At 45.8% G+C, this 18,489-nt stretch overlaps 2 protein-coding genes across 5 annotated transcripts in view; both read left to right on the top strand.

Annotated features, from left to right (window-relative positions):
* TEKTIP1 (tektin bundle interacting protein 1) overlaps positions 1–18,489 on the top strand; it is a 209,428-nt gene that overhangs the window by 151,629 nt on the left and 39,310 nt on the right. The window lies entirely within an intron of this gene.
* On the top strand, positions 687–17,550 carry HMG20B (high mobility group 20B). Of its 4 annotated transcripts, none has more exons than XR_014559739.1 (11): positions 687–758; positions 2,769–2,857; positions 4,514–4,619; positions 7,524–7,727; positions 8,859–8,979; positions 9,574–9,620; positions 11,222–11,300; positions 12,506–12,721; positions 13,504–13,636; positions 15,145–16,985; positions 17,158–17,550. XR_014559739.1 is itself a non-coding variant. In XM_083720685.1 (10 exons), the coding sequence occupies exons 2-10, from the start codon at positions 2,820–2,822 to the stop codon at positions 15,155–15,157; spliced, it is 957 nt and encodes a 318-aa protein (XP_083576811.1). In that variant the 5' UTR covers positions 709–758; positions 2,769–2,819; the 3' UTR covers positions 15,158–17,550. The 4 variants fall into 4 exon arrangements, 2 of the variants coding, with proteins under 2 accessions (XP_083576811.1, XP_083576810.1); XR_014559740.1 differs by having other exon boundaries at positions 718–758; positions 4,514–4,631; XM_083720685.1 differs by having other exon boundaries at positions 709–758; positions 15,145–17,550.

The raw sequence follows: 18,489 nt of genomic DNA, 5'->3' as shown, positions 1-18,489 counted from the left end.
GGATATGCAGGAGATATTAAAAACAAATTTAAGGAACCGCAGAAAGAGGGGGAAGGAAGTCGAGTTCTGAAATGTCGAAATGAATGTAAAATTACTGAAATGTATAAAGCTTGCAAAATGCATAAACTTGAAAAGTATAAATAAATAAAATGGCTTTTTAAAAAAAATGAAAATGATGTGTACAGTTGTTCAACTTTGCAGGGAGTATATATTTGCAGGAGCATATATTGAAAGTAGATGAACAAAAGAGCAAATTAAGTTAATTTGGAATATGCAGAATTTTTTTTTTTTAATTAAGGAATCGCAGAAAAAGGGGGTTAAAATGATTGTCAAGTCATTGAAATGTACAAAACTCAAAATCGTTAAAATAATAGAAATAATAAGTGAAAATGACCGCCAATTCAAAGGAAATGGACCCGCACAGAACGTTCGCATCTCCCTTTGAAGTTCCTCCTCCATTGATACAATTCGACTCAAGACACGCTCTCCGATTGGTTCCGCCCTCGGCCAATCCGCGTCGCCTCCGAGCCGTGATGCGTTCCATTCCGCGCGGCCGCCGCTGGAAGGAAAAGCGATGGCGGGTAGGGGCGGGGCGCGGGCGGGGGAAGCGATGGAACGCGAGCCCGCCAATCAGGAGCGCGGCGGCGGCGAGTCCCGTCCAATCCGCGCCCGGGGAGAGGGCGGTCATTTGCATAAGGACCCAGCTGAGAAAAGGGGCGGCGCTTCTGCGGATGAAAGACTGGGGAAACTTTTTGCAGGTTTCTATTTAATATTTTTATTTTTATTGATGTTATTAATGCGGGCTGCTGGGTCGGGGAGGGGGCAGATCTGGGGATCTGCAAGAGAGGGAGATCTAGGATTTTTTTATTTTTTAAATTTATAAAAAATAATCCATTTTTTTTGTTTTTTTTTAAAGGAGGGGGGAGGGAAAATATTGCAGAAAGGGGGTGGGGGCTCTGTTTACTTTTTCCAAGTGGATTAATGCGAATGCAATGGTGCCTGCCTGTCTCTCTACCCCCCAGCCCCCACCCTCCCTATGCCCCCGGCACTAATTTTCCTTGTTCTTGTTTTTTTAAGGGAGGGGGGAGGCTGGGAAGGAAACATATTGCAAAAGGCGGGGGCTCTATTTACTTTTTCCAAGATTAATTAATGCGAATGCAATAGTGCCTGCTTGTCTCTCTGCCCCCCAACCCGACCCTCGGCCCTATAGCTAATTTTTTTTTTTGTTTTTTTTAAGGGAGTGGGGAGGCCGGGAAGGAAAAACATTGCAGAAAGGGGGTGGGGGCTCTATTTACTTTTTCCAAGTGGATTAATGCGAATGCAATGGTGCCTGCCTGTCTCTCTGCCCCCTCTCTCTTTGCCCCCTCCCCTATTGCAATTCCCCAATTCCCCTGGCTGGGGGTGTGTGGGGGTGGGCTCTCTGGTCCCTGTTTGCATTTAATTTTAAGGAGATATTCCAGAACGAGCTAAGGGTGATCTCCCTCCATCTCTGTAGGCGCCCTTCTGTACCCTCCCAACATTTACACCACGAAAATAGCAACTCTCCCATTGTTATTATTATTATTATTGAATAGGACGTCCCTATTTTCGTTGGAGAAGTGTTACTTATCTCCTTGACTGGAGGGAGGTGGGTCACTACGTGCCCCTCTAACTTTTCTCTCATGAAAATAGGGATGTCCTCTTCCATTGTTCTTCTTGTTGTTTTGTGATTTATAAATCCTGCCCATCTGAATGGGCAGGGCATCCAGGGCTGCCATCAGATGTTTTCCAAAGGTTGCGTAGTTACTTACCTCCTTGGATCCGGGGTCACATGACTTCAGACCCTCCAACGTTTCTCCCCTGAAAATAGGGACGTCCTATTCCATCCCCTCCAACGTTTCTCCCCTGAAAATAGGGACGTCCTGTTCCATCCCCTCCAACGTTTCTCCCCTGAAATAGGGACATCCTATTCCATCCCCTCCAACGTTTCTCCCCTGAAAATAGGGATGTCCTAAGGAAAAGTGGGGCATTCCAGGGTCAGAACAGAAACCTGGACATTTTCTGTAAATCTGGGACTGTCCCTGGATAATAGGGACACTTGGAGGGTCTGCTGCCCTCCCTCCAGCGTTGAATCATAGGCTTATAAAGTCGGAAGGGACCTCAGAAGGACCTCTAGCCTGACCCAACCCGTGCCTTCACTTGCGAGGTTTTTACCCTGTCGGAAAGGCGAGATGGACCAGCGCAGCGATACAGTTTCCTGGCAGAGTTTGTGCGTTGTGGACTATATGGAACTTGCCAAACTGACTGGAAGACTCCCAGGCCAAAGGGAAGAGACGGTGGAAGAAGATTAGAAGAAGTTTAAGGAATATTTGAAAAAATATGTCAATATTTAAACCTTAGAATAGCTTTGGAAGTGGATATAGGGTTAGAAGTAGTCGATAGGGTATTTTAAAATAGTATTATTTGTAAGTGATAAAATGTGGAGTTATTTTAAGTGCGATACAAAAAAAAAAAGATGGTTAGAAATTATGATTTGTGTAAACTGTAAAGATGAAGTAAAATGAAAATCAGATAGGTGGGACTTGGCGAAACCCACTTAATGCTTAGAAAAATAAGGATATGGCAAGAATTTGTTCGTATTGTTTGTCTTTTCTGTTTGTGTTTTTTATTTAATTTTGTTTTTTTGGGGGGGGGAAGAGTTTGAGTGTTGAAACAGAAAGGGGGTCCCCGTGCGAAAAACGCCCGCTCCGCTGTGCTTTTCGCATTAAGTCCTGAATCGTCTCTTTCAGGCTCCCTGCTAAGAGCGTTCGCCTGAGTTTCTCACCGCCAACGAACGGAAAATGTCGCACGGTGCCAGGCAGCAAGCAGCTGGGCTTCTGTGAGTATTGTCCTTACAGTGGTGCCCCGCAAGACGAACGCCTCGCAAGACGGAAAACCCGCTAGACGAAAGGGTTTTCCGTTTTGGAGGCGCTTCGCAAAACGAATTTCCCTATGGGCTTGCTTCGCAAGACGAAAATGTCTTGCAAGTTCCTGCGGGTTTTTTCCCCTCCCCCCCTTTCCTAAGCCGCTAAGCCGCTTATCAGCTGATCCGCTAAAAGCCGCTAGACCGCTAATAGCGCTAATCCGCTAATAGCGCTAATCCTCTAAGCTGTCAATGGTCTTGCTTCGCAAGACGAAAAAACCGCTATACGAAGAGCCTCACGGAACAGATTAATTTCGTCTTGCGAGGCACCACTGTATTTTGTGTTGGTGCTTTTTCAAGTTGCCAGAATCCCAAACTATCAATATTAAAGGTCTTCCGGGGTTTGGGATGGCAGAGGTGAGAAAGAAAACCTTTTACTTTTCAAATCCAGGTTCGGAAGCGCCAGGTGGGAAGGCAGCGCCTTCGTTTGTTCAGCTATCAAACAAATCATTTTTATTCATTCTTTTATTTTAATAGTATTTTTAATTAATTTTAACATATACATTATTAAATGTACCATAAAACGCATCACTTATGCAATCTTTTCAGACTTCCATCAGCACCTCTGATGATCCACTGCTTTCACCACTTCTTAACTTTATATTGCCTTTACATCTCTTAACAAATCACCCTCCCCCTTATCCATTTTTACAATACTTCTAATCATAGAATCCTAGAGTTGGAAGAGACCCCAAGGGCCATCGAGTCCAACCCCCTGCCAAGCAGGAAACACCATCAGAGCACTCCTGACATATGGTTGTCAAGCCTCTGCTTCAAGACCTCCAAAGAAGGAGACTCCACCACACTCCTTGGCAGCAAATTCCACTGTCCAACAGCTCTTACTGTCAGGAGGTTCTTCCTAATGTTTAGGTGGAATCTTCTTTCTTGTAGTTTGGATCCATTGCTCCGTGTCCGCTTCTCTGGAGCAGCAGAAAACAACCTTTCTCCCTCCTCTATGTGACATCCTTTTATATATTTGAACATGGCTATCATATCACCCCTTAACCTCCTCTTCTCCAGGCTAAACATGCCCAGCTCCCTTAGCCGTTCCTCATAAGGCATCGTTTCCAGGCCTTTGACCATTTTGGTTGCCCTCCTCTGGACACGTTCCAGTTTGTCAGTGTCCTTCTTGAACTGTGGTGCCCAGAACTGGACACAGTACTCCAGGTGAGGTCTGACCAGAGCAGAATACAGTGGCACTATTACTTCCCTTGATCTAGATGCTATACTCCTATTCATGCAGCCCAGAAAGCCCATAAAGTCCTCACAAAACTTCTTGCAAACCTACAAACGCCGTCTGTTCTTCACAATTACTTTTCAAATAGTCCGTAAATTTACTCCAGTCTTCCGTGAATTTCTGGTCTCGCCGGTTTCGAATCCTTCCTGTTAGTTTATCTAATTCTGCACAGTCCATTAGCTTCATCCCATTTTTAGTCATTCTTTGGGGTTGACAAATCAACAGAGTCTTTTAGGAAAATAAATAAACGCAAGCTTCCTTTTACGGGTGGAAATTCGGGGTAAATTTGCAGTTCCGTGTAACCTTTTTCGCGTGCGTGCTTTTCTTGGTTTCAGGAACGCCGGGGGGAAAACCCAGCCGGGGAGTTTCCTGGTGTCAATCAAACAGGAGAAAAGCGAAGCCCCTCGTCTGATCGCAGAAAAGCCCCATGGCGAAGAAGAGGTGAGACTCCTGGTGCGTCTATAAGTCGGGGCTACGAGATTTCCCCTAATAATAATAATAATAATTAATAATTAATAATAATAATTTATTATTTATACCCCGCCCATCTGGCTGGGTTTGCCCAGCCACTCTGGGCGGCTTCCTACAAAACACTAAAATACAATAACCTATTAAACATTAAAAGCTTCCCTAATCAGGGCAGCCTTCAGATGTCTTCTAAAAGTCTGGTAGTTGTTGTTCTCTTTGACATCTGGTGGGAGGGCGTTCCACAGGGCGGGTGCCACTACCGAGAAGGCCCTCTGCCTGGTTCCCTGTAACCTCGCTTCTCGCAATGAGGGAACCGCCAGAAGGCCCTCGGAGCTGGACCTCCGTGTCCGGGCTGAACGATGGGGGTGGAGACGCTCCTTCAGGTATAGTGGACCGGGGCCGTTTAGGGCTTTCAAGATCAGCACCAACACTCTGAATTGTGCTCGGAAACGTCCTGGGAGCCAATGTAGGTCTTTCAAGTCCGGTGTTATATGGTCTCGGCGGCTGCTCGCAGTCCCCAGTCTAGCTGCCACATTCTGGATTAGTTGTAGTTTCCGAGTCACCTTCAAAGGTAACCCCACGCAGGAGTCCAAGCAGGAGATAACCAGAGCATGCACCACTCTGGTGAGACAGTCCGCGGACCCGCTTGGGGTCTCAGCATCCCAGACCTGCTTGGGATCTTGGCACCCCGAAGCTACAGATTTTTTGCCGCCGGGGACCGGGACCCTGCCTCTGTCTCCCCTCGCTGCCGTTGTTGCCAACTTCTGCACCTCTGCGTGACCGGATCGCAATATTGATGTGAAGGAACAGGGGGTGGTTGTGGAGGAATCTCGTCTTAAACAAACCAAAAAATTCATTATAATTTTTCAAGCACTTAAAGGTAAAGGGAGCCCTGACCGTTAGGTCTAGTCACGGACGACTCTGGGGTTGCGGCACTCATCTCGTTTTAGTGGCCGAGGGAGCCGGCGTTTGTCCGCAGACAACTTCCGGGTCATGTGGCCATTTGATATTTTCATTTACATACATTCATTCGAAATAAGATGGGTTTATGAAACAATTCTATACCTTCCCACCGCGCTGTTGAAGAATTCTATGAAACAGTAGTCAATATCCGGAATCACTGTTCAGTGTTGGACATCATATTTGCTTACAGTGGTACCTCGGGTTAAGTACTTAATTCGTCCCGGAGGTCTATTCTTAACCTGAAACTGTTCTTAACCTGAAGCACCACTTTAGCTAATGCGGCCTCCTGCTGTTCTCATCCTGAAGCAAAGTTCTTAACCTGAGGTACTATTTCTGGGTTAGCAGAGTCTGTAACCTGAAGCGTATGTAACCCAAGGTACCACTGTACACAAAACTTGTATTTCATCGTACAAAGTCTGGTACCTCGCTTCATTTAAAGCTTTTCAGAGACTTTGAGACTAAAGATTTCGTTTTGTTATGGTTTGAAGGAATTCTATTAAAGATTGTCTATTGCGTAGGTACATGGTCATTGTGTTGCAACACAGGGGTTGGTTTGCTTTCATTTTGGAGGCCAACAAAGCACTTTGGGGCCGCAGTTGTTGCATACATAAATTTGTTGTTGAGACGATTAGTGGTGTCCGCCTCTTTGTGACCCCCTGGACCAGAGCACGCCAGGCCCTCCTGTCTTCCACTGCCTCCCGCAGTTTGGTCAGACTCATGTTTGTAGCTTCAAGAACACTGTCCCACCATCTCGTCCTCTGTTGTCCCCTTCTCCTTGTGCCCTCCATCTTTCCCAACGTCAGGGTCTTTTCCAGAGAGTCTTCTCTTCTCCTGAGGTGGCCAAAGTCTTGGAGCCTCAGCTTCAGGATCTGTCCTTCCAGTGAGCACTCAGGGCTGATTTCCTTCCGAATGGAGAGGTTGGATCTTCTTGCAGTCCAGGGGACTCTCTAGAGTCTCCTCCAGCACCAGAATTCAAAAGCATCCATTCTTCGGCGATCAGCCTTCTTGATGGGCCAGCTCTCACTTCCATACATCACTATGCATACATAAATAGATTCCAACTAAACTTTCTGGCAGCAAGTCTGCCTTTGCTGGAGGTTTTGCAACAGAGGTCCGATGCCCAACTCCCTGGAATTATTTTGCTGCTTTGCAGGGCAGCTTTTTTTTTTAAAAAAAATATTTTTATCGGTTTTTAACATACAAAATTATAAAACATAGCACACAATTTATCATAAATACATTCTTATTGGACTTCCATTAGCTTCTCTGATAATCCTCCGTCTTAATCACTTCTTACGCATTTCCTAACTTAATATTGCCTTTACATTCTTAACATATCACGTCTCCTCCATTTTTGCAATATTTCTAATATTATTCCTCACAGAACTTACTGCAAACCTACAAACGTCGTCTGGTCGTCACAAATAGTTTTCAAATAATCCGTAAATTTACTCCAGTCCTCGGTAAACTTCTGGTCCCACCAGTTTTGGATCCTTCCCGTTAGTTTATCAAATTCCGCATAGTCCATTAAATTCATTCTCCATTCATCCATTGTTGGTAATTCTTCTTGCTTCCATTTTTGGGCCAATAGTAATCTTGCCGCTGTTACTGCATATAGAAAAAGCTTACATTCCTTTCTATTTATATCGTTTCCAACAATACCTAAGAGAAATGCTTCTGGTTTCTTTATAAATGTATATTTCAACATTTTTTTCAACTCATTATATATCACCTCCCAGAAGCATTTCACCTTTTTACAGCTCTTAAGGTCAGAAGGTTCCCCCTTCCAAACAACGCTCTGAGCTCATGGGGACTAGAAACCTGTGTTTGCTTTCTAATGTGAGCCAGAACCCCCAGCTTGATATAAGTTTCAGCCGCGGGTATTCAGCTATCTCCTGTTTTTCTCCTGAGTAGCCTGTGAAGAAGAGGGGATGGCCAAAAGGCAAGAAGAGGAAGAAGATTCTCCCGAACGGGCCAAAGGCCCCGGTGACAGGATACGTCCGCTTCCTGAACGAACGGCGGGAGCTGATCCGTATGCAACACCCGGACCTGCCGTTCCCAGAGATCACGAAAATGTTGGGCGCAGAATGGAGCAAACTCCAGCCGGCGGATAAACAGGTGAGATTGGCTGAATTTGCATGGAGGAGAGTCGACGATGGGCTTTTAGCCACGATGGCTCTGATCTGCCTTCTCGGACGGAGGCGGCAATGCCTGTAATAATAATAATAATAACAATAATTAATAATAATAATAATAATTTATTCTTTATACCCCGCCCATCTGGCTGGGTTTCCCCAGCCACTCTGGGCGGCTTCCAACAGAATATTAAAATACAATAGTCTATTAAACATTTAAAGCTTCCCTAAACAGGGCTGCGTTCATATGTCTTCTAAAAGTCAGGTAGTTGTTTATTTTCTTGACATCTGGTGGGAGGGCGTTCCACAGGGCAGGTACCACCACCGAGAAGGCCCTCTGCCTGGTTCCCTGTAACCTCGTTTTTCGCAATGAGGGAACCGCTAGAAGGCCCTCGGCGCTGGACCTCAGTGTCCAGGCTAGAAGATGGGGGTGGAGATGCTCCTTCAGGTATACTGGACTGAGGCCATTAAGGGCTTTCAAGGTCAGCACCAACCCTTTGAATTGTGCTTGGAAACGCATTGGGAGCCAATGTAGGTCTTTCAGGACCGGTGTTATGTGGTCTCAGCGGCCGCTCCCAGTCATCAGTCTAGCTGCCGCATTCTGGATTAATTGTAGTTTCCGTGTCACCTTCAAAGGTAGCACCACATAGAGTGCATTGCAGTAGTCCAAGCAGGAGATAACTAGAGCATGCACCACTCTGGCCAGACAGTCTGCGGGCAGGGAGGGTCTCATCCTGTGTACCAGATGGAGCGGCCCTGGACACAGAATTGACCTGCGCCTCCATGGACAGCTGTGAGTCCAAAATGACTCCCAGGCTGCACCTGGTCCTTCGGGGGCACTGTCCCCCCATTCAGGACCAGGGAGTCCCCCACACCTGCCCGCCCCCTGTCCCCCCAAAACAGTCCTTCTGTCTTGTCAGGATTCAACCTCAACCTGTTAAACAGGCAGCCCTGTTTAGGGGAGTTTTTAATGTTTGATGTTTTATCGTGTTTTTAATAATTCTGTTGGGAGCCATGGTGTAAAGGGCAGAGGGGTTTGCCAGCTGGAAATAAGGCCAGTGGCGGCTTGTGGGTCGCAGAGGGGGGGTTCACCCTTCTCCCTCCGTCGTTCCAGCGTTACCTGGATGAGGCCGAGCGCGAGAAGCAGCAGTACATGAAGGAACTGAGGGAATACCAGCAGTCCGAAGCTTACAAGATGTGTGCCGAAAAGATGCAGGAGAAAAAGATCAAGAAAGGTGAGAGGGTCGCTAGTAGGTTTGCCAGAAGTTTTGTAAGGTGAATAAAAATTGTCTAGATAAAAAATGGGAAAGCGGAATAATAAGAATGAAATGCGTACAGATTGTAAATTGTAAAACAACACAATGAGAAGAGTTGGGAGTCAAACATTTATGGTGTGTTCACCGTGCGTATGTATGTAGGTGATGTATGTACTGTATATATTGTATTGTATTAAGTTTATGTAAATGGATGTATAATAAAGATTATTTAAAAGGAAGAAGGAAACAGAAGGGGTGGCCTCCTTCACGGGGAGTTCTCGCCCTTAATAAACTTTTGGGGAAGAGGCAATGTAAGAGCGACAGATTTCCTCACGTGTTCGCTCGTTTTCCTTTTCCCTCCTCCTCCCGCCTTTCCTTTTGTGTCGTGTCTTTTAGCTAGGAAGCACAGCACAAATTGCAAATTTAGCAGCTTGGTGCTGGGAAAGAGGGTGAGCCGGGGATCTGGGCTGGAATCTTGCCTATGCTATCCAAATCATTCTGTGCGCTCAGTTGAGTCACCATCTCCGCACTCCCTGTTGACATTATTATTGCTTTTTTTACAATACCTTTCAGAGGATGCCGGTTCTGGAGTCGTGAACACGCTGCTGAACGGGTACAAGGTAAAGCAGGCTATCAGACTTTGAGGAAATGCCTCAGGCCTTCTTTTTAAGAATTAAATGTTGTTGCTTCTGTTAAAAACCAATTTTCTTGTATGCAAGCTTTGGAGATTAGTAGAGTTCTTCATCCACCCATCTCCCCAGACCTTCCATTTAAGAATTTAATTTTGTTGTTGTTGTTATCAAAAGCAAGTTTTCTTGCACACAAGCTTTGGAGATTTGCAAAGTTCTTCATCAGCCCATCCCTCCCAAACCTTCCTTTTAATATCTTAATTTTGTTGTTGTTATTAAAAGCGCATTTTCTTGTATGCAAGCCTTGGAGATTTGCAGAGTTCTTCATCCACCCATCTCCCCAGACCTTCCATTTAAGAATTTAATTTTGTTGTTGTTGTTATCAAAATCAAGTTTTCTTGCACACAAGCTTTGGAGAATAGCAGAGTTCTTCCTCGGCCCATCCCTCCCCCCCAGATCTTCTTTTTAAGAATTTAATTTTGTTGTTGTTATTATTATTAAAAGCAAGTTTTCTTGTACGCAAGCTTTGGAGATTTGCAGAGTTCTTCATCAGCCCCCTCCCCCCGACCTTTCTTTTAATAATTTAATTTTGTTCTTGCTTCTGTTAAAAACCAATTTTCTTGTATGCAAGCTTTGGAGATTAGCAGAGTTCTTCATCCCATCCCTCCCACCAGATCTTCCATTTAAGAATTTAATTTTGTTGTTGTTGTTATCAAAAGCAAATTTTCTTGCATGCAAGCTTTGGAGACTAGCAGAGTTCTTCATCAGTGCAGAGAAGCACTCTGAAGCACCCCAAAGCTTGCCCACTGCCCACAACATTCTGTTTGCCCAAAATGAGGATTTCTCTAATTCAGATTTTGGGATTGTTCTTTATGGACCATCATCGCTGCTACAAGTTTGTTTTTAAAATCAATCCCATCAGTTCATGATAAGGCCTTTACAGTGCACAGCCAGGTTATAAGAACAACACTTTATTCTGGGGGGAAAACATGACCTATAAAAGTTTACAGCAGGCAATAAGGTTTTGAAAATAAAATTAGGAGGCAGTAACATAGCTGGAACGGAGCTTCTTAGCTGATAGAGCAAATTTGGCTGCCGGATGTGAAAATATTTTATCAGGCAGAGGTTCCAGCTGTCACTTCCTGGGGGGTAACGGCCCAAGAAACAGCTAAAAATAGATGATTTAAAAAATAACAATTCTCTGGGTATTTTATATAAAGCAAGGAACACATGATATCTTCAAGGGGCCTTGATTGGTTAATAGTGATTTCGGGGTACCAAATAGAATAATGGCTATTTTTATTTATTTAAGAGTTGAATGTTTTACCCCCTATTTATCCATCTTGAGGGTTTGAGTCCAGGAATGTGGGGGTTTTGTTTTCCGAAGGTGTTTTTCACGGGAAAAGGCCCTGAAACGCACATTTCTGCACTGCGGGGATTTAGAAAATGATTTCCTAAGGCTTTTTCCACCTGACTTCTCCCCCAAAAAACATGCACAACTCCCAATTCATCCCCAAATTTTCCCTGGGAAAATAATGCAAAGTTTTCGATTTGTTCTCTTGTTTCTGTTCACCTGTTTCCTTCTCAATCAGCTGGGAGAGGGAGGCAGCGACGGATTCTCGACATTTGACGTCCCCATATTTACTGAGGAGTTCTTGGACCAGAATAAAGGTAATTTAAGGAACTGAACAGGCTGTCGTTGGCTTGCAAAAGTCCGGGGTACGAGTGCCGGATTTACGTATAAGCTCAACAAGCTATAGCTTAGGGCCCCCCTCTCTTGGGGGCCCCAAAAAAACGTAAAGGAAAAAACAACAACTGGATGTACATTTCCAAAATATAAGATAAAAAACAAATGAAATAAAACCTGCGTACAGTGTTTTGTGTTGTGTAGGCTCCTATGATGTAAGTCATGGGCCCCGCCTGCTCCCTAAAATATCACTGTTTTGCTCCTTTCTATATATAGGGTAGGGACGCGGGTGGCGCTGTGGGTTAAACCACTGAGCCTAGGGCTTGCCGATCAGAAGGTCGGCAAATTGAATCCCCGCGACAGGGTGAGCTCCCGTTGCTCAGTCCCCGCTCCTGCCCACCTAGCAGTTCGAAAGCACGTCAAAGTGCAAGTAGATAAATAGGTACCGCTCCGGCGGGAAGGTAAACGGTGTTTCCGTGCGCTGTTCTGGTTCGCCAGAAGCGGCTTAGTCCTGCTGGCCACATGACCCGGAAGCTGTACGCCGGCTCCCTCGGCCAGTAAAGCGAGATGAGCGCTGCAACCCCAGAGTCGGCCACGACTGGACCTAATGGTCAGGGGTCCCTTTACCTTTACCTATTGATATACTTCTTGTATTTCAGTTCAACAATTGCTTTGATAAAAGACCTATTTTGTGATGTGCAAATGGCTTTAGATACCTATTAGGTCCCTAAACGACCATATAGCATATATTCAAAACACAAAGAGCAGTGGCAATTTGTTGCTGGCAAAGGACAGCTGGACATAAAAAGGGCCCCACCACCTTCAGTAGCTGAGGGCCTCGCCAAACCTCAGTCCGGCCCTGATCCTGACATGCACAGGTGCCAACTCCCCTGGGTGCCCGTACACCCGCAAAATTCCCCATGCAGGGCACCCACAAATTTCCTGTTCCAATACTCTCCCTGTTATGTACTGAAGTTCTCACCCTGGGCCAGTAGGGGGATACTGTAGATAGTTATGCAAATAAGGGATCGAAAGTGACATTCAGTGATTGGATAGTATTAGAAAATTGTTACAGTTACGTTGTACTGGAGCTCTGTATAAGCAGGCTGGCTGTTTGAGGATTCGCTGTGTCGTCTGATATGTTCACCCACAACTTAACACTCCCTGTGTTGTCCGTTTGTTTCTGCAGCCCGGGAAGCAGAGCTCCGTCGCCTGCGCAAGGTGAACACGGAGTTTGAGGAGCAGAACTCCATCTTGCAGAAACACACAGAGAACATGAGTTGCGCCAAAGAGCGCCTGGAGCAGGAACTGGCTCTGGAAGAGCGCCAAACCATCGCCTTGCAGAAGCAGCTGCAGACAGTGCGCCAAGCCTTGACCGCCAGCTTCGCCAGCCTGCCAATCCCAGGTATGGCTGGGCGGCCCCCACCGGGCGGGATGCGGCTAAATGAATAAATGAATGAATCTTTATTTGCGTCAGCCGTTGGCTATAGCAATAAAGCAACAATACGCTATACAAAGAATAGAAATAAAAATTATATATAATTGGGACGCGGGTGGCGCTGTGGGTTACACCACTGAGCCTGGGGCTTGCCGATCAGAAGGTCGGCAGTTCGAATCCCCGCAATGACGGGGTGAGCTCCCGTTGCTCGGTCCCAGCTCCTGCCCACCTAGCAGTTCAAAAGCACGTCAAAGTGCAAGTAGATAAATAGGTACTGCTCCGGCGGGAAGGTAAACGGTGTTTCCATGCGCTGCTCTGGTTCGCCAGAAGCGGCTTAGTCCTACTGGCCACATGACGCAGAAGCTATATGCTGGCTCCCTTGGCCAGTAGAGATGAGCGCCGCAACCCCAGAGTCGTCCGCGACTGGACCTCATCTCGCTTTATTGGCCAGCAGGACTAAGCCGCTTCTGGCGAACCAGAGCAGCGCACGGAAACGCCCTTTACCTTCCTGCTGGAGCGGTACCTATTTATCTACTTGCACTTTGACGTGCTTTCAAACTGCTAGGTTGGCAGGAGCAGGGACCGAGCAACGGGAGCTCACCCCGTCATTGCGGGGATTCAAACCGCCGACCTTCTGATCAGATATATATCCACTCTGGGACCTAAATAATAATAGTGATATGGGCAGACGGCCAGTTTGCAGAGTGCGATGGATGTCAGCGGCTAGCTGATCGTTCTTTCTCACCCAGGCACCGGGGAGACCCCTACATTGAGCACCCTCGATTTCTACATGGCGAAGCTCCACAGCGCCATTGAGAGCAACCCGGTGCAGAACGAGAGGCTCGTGGTGCGGGTGAAGGAGATTCTGTCTCGCATTGCCAGGTGAGCCATGCGCGGGAGGCATCCGTCACGAGCGGAGGGTCGGGAAGGGGGCTGCCTGGTCCGGAGAGGAGGTGGGACCTTTGCAAATTAAGCCAATCATTGTGAGAGGCGTGGAGCAGTGGCAGGTAGCGGTTCAATGGGCAGAAGGCGGGGTGCCTGGCAGTAGGTGGCGCTAGAGTGGTGGGAACCTGTGTCCCGGACTCCAACTCCCATAATTCCTGACCGCAGGCCGTGTTGACAGGCTGATGGGAGGTGGAGTCCAGCCGTATCCGGAGGGCTTTGGGTTCCCCTATTTCTGCTGCGAATGCTGGTTGGGGGGTTAGGTAAAGAGGATAGAACAAAGATATGCATTTCTTCGTCCGTGGTTCTTGAAGGGAGCAGTAGTGCCCCCTGGAGGTGGGGCGGTGGGATTGCTGGGGGGCGCTGAGAGACAGGGGGAACGTCAGAGGAGGGGGTCCCAGATTTGTAAATTTTATTATGTATTTTGTGGGTTTTAGATTGCTATTGGATGTTGTGAACTGCCCTGAGATCTATGGGTAACTTCTGAAAGTTATGTAGTTCTTTATCTCTTTGACATCTGATGGGAGGGTGTTCCACAGGGCGGGCGCCACCACCGAGAAGGCCCTCTGCCTGGTTCCCTGTAACCTCACTTCTCGCAGGGAGGGAACCGCCAGAAGACTCTTGGAGCTGGACCTCAGTGTCCAGGCAGAACGATGGGGGTGGAAACGCTCCTTCAGGTCTACTGGGCTGTTTAGGGCTTTCAAGGTCAGCACCGAAACTTTGAGTGTGCTCGGAAACGTACTGGGAGCCAATGTAGGTCTTTCAGGACCGGTGTTATGTGGTCTTGGCGGCTGCTCCCAGTCTCCAGTCTAGCTGCCACATTCTGGATTAGTTGGTGTTTCCGGGTCACCTTCAAAGGCAGCTCCACGGAGAGCGCATGGCAGTAGTCCAAGCGGGAGATAACCAGAGCATGGTCCACTCCGGGGAGAACTCTATAGCCTGCTCACCGCTGACACCTGGCCCCTGAAAGATTGTGCCAAAGGGGAAGCAGCCGTTGGATGGAAAACAATTTCTCCTTACCCCTGCTTTAGAATATGTCGCACCCAGGGCACTAGGACGTTTTATCATGAGCAAATTAAGCATGGGGTGGCCTCGATCCAGGATAACTGAAGGAGCGTCTCCACCCCCATTGTTCAGCCCGGACACTGAGGTCCAGCTCCGAGGGCCTTCTGGCGGTTCCCTCTCTGCGAGGTTACAGGGAACCAGGCAGAGGGCCTTCTTGGTGGTGGCGCCCTCCCTTCAGATGTCAAGGAAATAAACAACTATCTGACTTTCAGAAGACATCTGAAGGCAGCCCTGTTTAGGGAAGTTTTAAATGTTTGGTGTTTTGTCATGTTTTTAATATTTTGTTGGGAGCCGCCCAGAGTGGCTGGGGAAACCCAGCCAGATGGGCAGGGTAAAAATAAGAAATTATGATGCTGATATTGTTTATCCCCTCTCTCTTCCAGTGAACACTTGTGAGCCACCACAGACCTCCCAGCGCAACTCGAAAATGTCGCACAACTGTGCGTCTCCTCAGAGTCTCCCTTCTTGCAGCTGCCTCCGCCTTCCAGACCTCCTCTCTTAACTGTGCCTCTTCTGTGCTCCTGAGATGTTTCAGGATCAATCTTCTCCCAGTCTCCTTATTCCTCCTCAAAGCTGTGCGTCAGGCTCGTTAGATGTTTTAGAACATTAGGGAAAACATCATGTTTGCGCAAAGGTTCCTTGAGCTCCGGGATTCCATGGTTCTTTTTGGGGAAGGACAACGGCGACGGAAATTCCAATTTTTGCCACTGGTGTTTCAGCGTTTTATTGCAGCGAGAACGTCGGTGGTGCGCACATCGCGGCACAAAATCCGTAGGGTGTTCCTGCTTCCTAATTAAGTATAATTGATGGATTCGCTTTTGCCCCTCATTTTTCTGCGCCTGCCTGCTGTTTCTTAAACAAGAGAAGAGCACCACTTTCGAATCGGCTCGATTTCTCAAGGATCTGTTTGAAAACGCTGCTGTTTTCACGGCCAACCAGCCCAGAGTCAGGACTTACGATTTGCGGCACAGTTGCTCGTGGGGCCGAATGAATAAATTTACGATAATTGCTGAATACGGTTTGATGCAAACAGGGCACAAATTGAGTCAGAAATGCAGATTAAATTTTTGCAGCCCCCCCCAATAAATTAAATTGGAGAGACCCAGACATTAAACCTGAGATCTTTTCCGTGCAAAGTCCATGAGCTACACGGATCCTGTTCCTTTCTAGGTAAAGGGACCATGCAATGTGGGTTGAGATCCAGCCCATAATTGCTGGACTCAGTTAGTGGCCTTCCAGGACTTTTAGAGTGGAAAAGACCTGCCTGAAAACCATGCTTTTACAGTGCAGTCACAGGTAAGACTACTTGGGAGTAAGACCCACTGAGATTAATGGGACTTCACTCTCAGGTTTGATCCAGCCAGATATTTTTATCTGCACTATTCTGGTCCCCCGACCACCGCTGAGCTGTATCACTGCCTCGACCTATTTATTCTTAGGGTTAATTTCCTGGAATTTCCACATCCGGGGAAAAAAAATTGCCTACAATTTGGTAGCGTAAATAAATAAAATAATTTTTTCAAAACAAAATTAGACCCTGATTTCATTGATCTAAGAATCCAGGCTTTTGTGCTTTTTTATAGACAGTTGCAATCAAAAATTATTCAACCCCTCCCCCATTTCAAATCAGATTTGTTATCAAAATTCACAGATTGATAGGATCAAATCAGAGACGCGTTTTCAGCTGAATTTTGGGGAACCTGTTTTAAAGCCGCTGCCGTGTCGAACTATTTGCTCCTTGCAATCCGCTAAAAGTTTGTGGATTTCGATAATAAACTTGATTTGCAATGGGTTTTTGTTTTTGTAATAATTTTGATTGCAACCGTAGATAAAAGTTTCTTGCTCTCCTCATTTTCAGTGGAGCAGGAAATTAAAGAGAGGTCACCTATATCGTGTGTGAGGGGTTTGAAAGACCTTTCCCCGCTTCCCAAGAGGAAGAAGGAGAAGAATAATTTGTAATTATGCATAATTTCGCTTAATTTGCAGAATGAAATCAGCTGGCAGTACTTTGCCGTTTTTTCGCTAAACCATGGTTTACTGTGATCAAGCAGACAGTGTGCACCATAGTTCCTTGTTCAGGAAAAATGAGCCATAACCCTGGTTTCGCGTTGCATGCAAACCCTGGTTTGTGGTTTATGTAACTCTAAACTACATTGATCAGCCCAAGGAATTCTCAATTATGATTTATTTGGATTGAAACAAAACTATAACGCCTGCTTCAGCCGTAACACTAAGCCCAGGGATCACGGTTTCTTTCCTCTGTGCCCTAACCATGGTTTACGTTGCATGCAAACCTTGGTTTGTGGTTTATGTAACTCTAAACTACATTGATCAGCCCAAGGAATTACCAATTTTGATGTATTTGGATCGAAACAGAATTATTACCCCTGCTTCAGCCGTAACGCTAAGCCCAGGAATCGTGGTTTCTTTCCACTGTGCCCTAACCACGGTTTACATTGCAGAATGCAGAACGGTCCGGTTTGTCAAGGGAGGATCTCGAGTTTCCTTGGCACAAAATTTGGATTAATCTGCCTTAGTTTTAGAACGCTCTAGATCCTCTTTCTTACGAGAAAGAGAGGAGAAATCCTGTCTTGTCTGTGTCTCTTGCCTTGTGACGAATTAGCTCTGACGCTCCTATATAGACTTTCTGAATCTTGTATTTTCTTAGAGTTGCGCGTTGAACGACGGCAACAGAAAAAAGCTATTTTAGCAGCGAGGGAAGTGGGTATGTTGCTTTTGTGGGTGCAGGGATTTTTTTTTTAATGAAATAAAAAAGTTTTGAAAACACAGACCTCCCTAAGTAATTGTGTGATTTCGAGTCTGGGATGAAACTTGCATCTGAGTTTGTATCTGAGACAACAGCACACCATACAAATTTCGTTTCAATAGTGCTTGCTTTTTACCGTAATAATTGCCCTTAATTTTTATTGCGGAGTCGCAGCTTGCATCGACGCGGAAACCACCCAACAGTTACCTTAAAACGAGTCACGTTGATGCATTTAAACTACATATCGAAAGAGGTGGTTTTGCATGGATAATATTCCCTAACGTGGTTTATAGACCCCACTCTCTCCCAAAAATGAGAGGCCATTTTAAACGTATAACTGAAAATCAAATTATAATTAAGCAAGATAAAAGATCACATTGGCAATTCGCAGTGTGATCCTTTACCAACAAAAGCCTGACTATCAATGCTTCGTCCTTGCAAATAATTGAGCTCTTACCATAACTGAATAATGATATAAAGTGTTTTGAAGGATAAATGATGACTCACATCCCACCTCTGGAAAAAAGGTGAATCTACAAACAGGTTAAAGGAGTTTTCCTCCATGTTCTTGCTGTGGCCTTCTAAATGGGAGTTTACTTATTATTATTTTTAAAATAGGTACAGGGGTCTGTGCCTTCCTTTTGCTCTGGAAAGAGCCGTTGTTGCAAGGACAGATTGTGCATACTGCATATATATATATATACACACACACACACACACACACACATATATATATATGTTATTTTTTTAAAATAGGGGAGCGATTTATCTCCTGCTCTTCAGCAAGCAATCTTTCAAAATAATAATAATAATAATAATAATAATAATAATAATAATAAAATAACAGTATAGTTGTTTTATGAAATGGCCGTGGTTGTTGCATGTTCTTCTGAAATTGCTTTGAGATGCTTTATTATAGGAAGTGATTCCTAAATGGAATCTTTAAAACAACATTATAGAG

The sequence above is a fragment of the Podarcis gaigeae genome (assembly GCF_964106915.1).
Source record: "Podarcis gaigeae genome assembly, chromosome: 18".
Classification (NCBI taxonomy): domain Eukaryota; kingdom Metazoa; phylum Chordata; class Lepidosauria; order Squamata; family Lacertidae; genus Podarcis; species Podarcis gaigeae.
The sequence above is the reverse complement of the archived record's forward strand: the minus strand, read 5'-3'. Positions and strand labels throughout refer to the sequence as shown.

What these genes read in the sequence shown, in the direction of transcription:
- HMG20B (XM_083720684.1), top strand. Translation starts at nt 2,820, where the DNA reads ATGTCGCACGGTGCCAGGCAGCAAGCAGCTGGGCTTCT. An exon ending in CAGCAAGCAGCTGGGCTTCT is followed by an intron (nt 2,858 to 4,513) that starts GTGAGTATTGTC and finishes TCTTGGTTTCAG; the next exon opens with GAACGCCGGGGGGAAAACCC. An exon ending in TCCAGCCGGCGGATAAACAG is followed by an intron (nt 7,728 to 8,858) that starts GTGAGATTGGCT and finishes CCGTCGTTCCAG; the next exon opens with CGTTACCTGGATGAGGCCGA.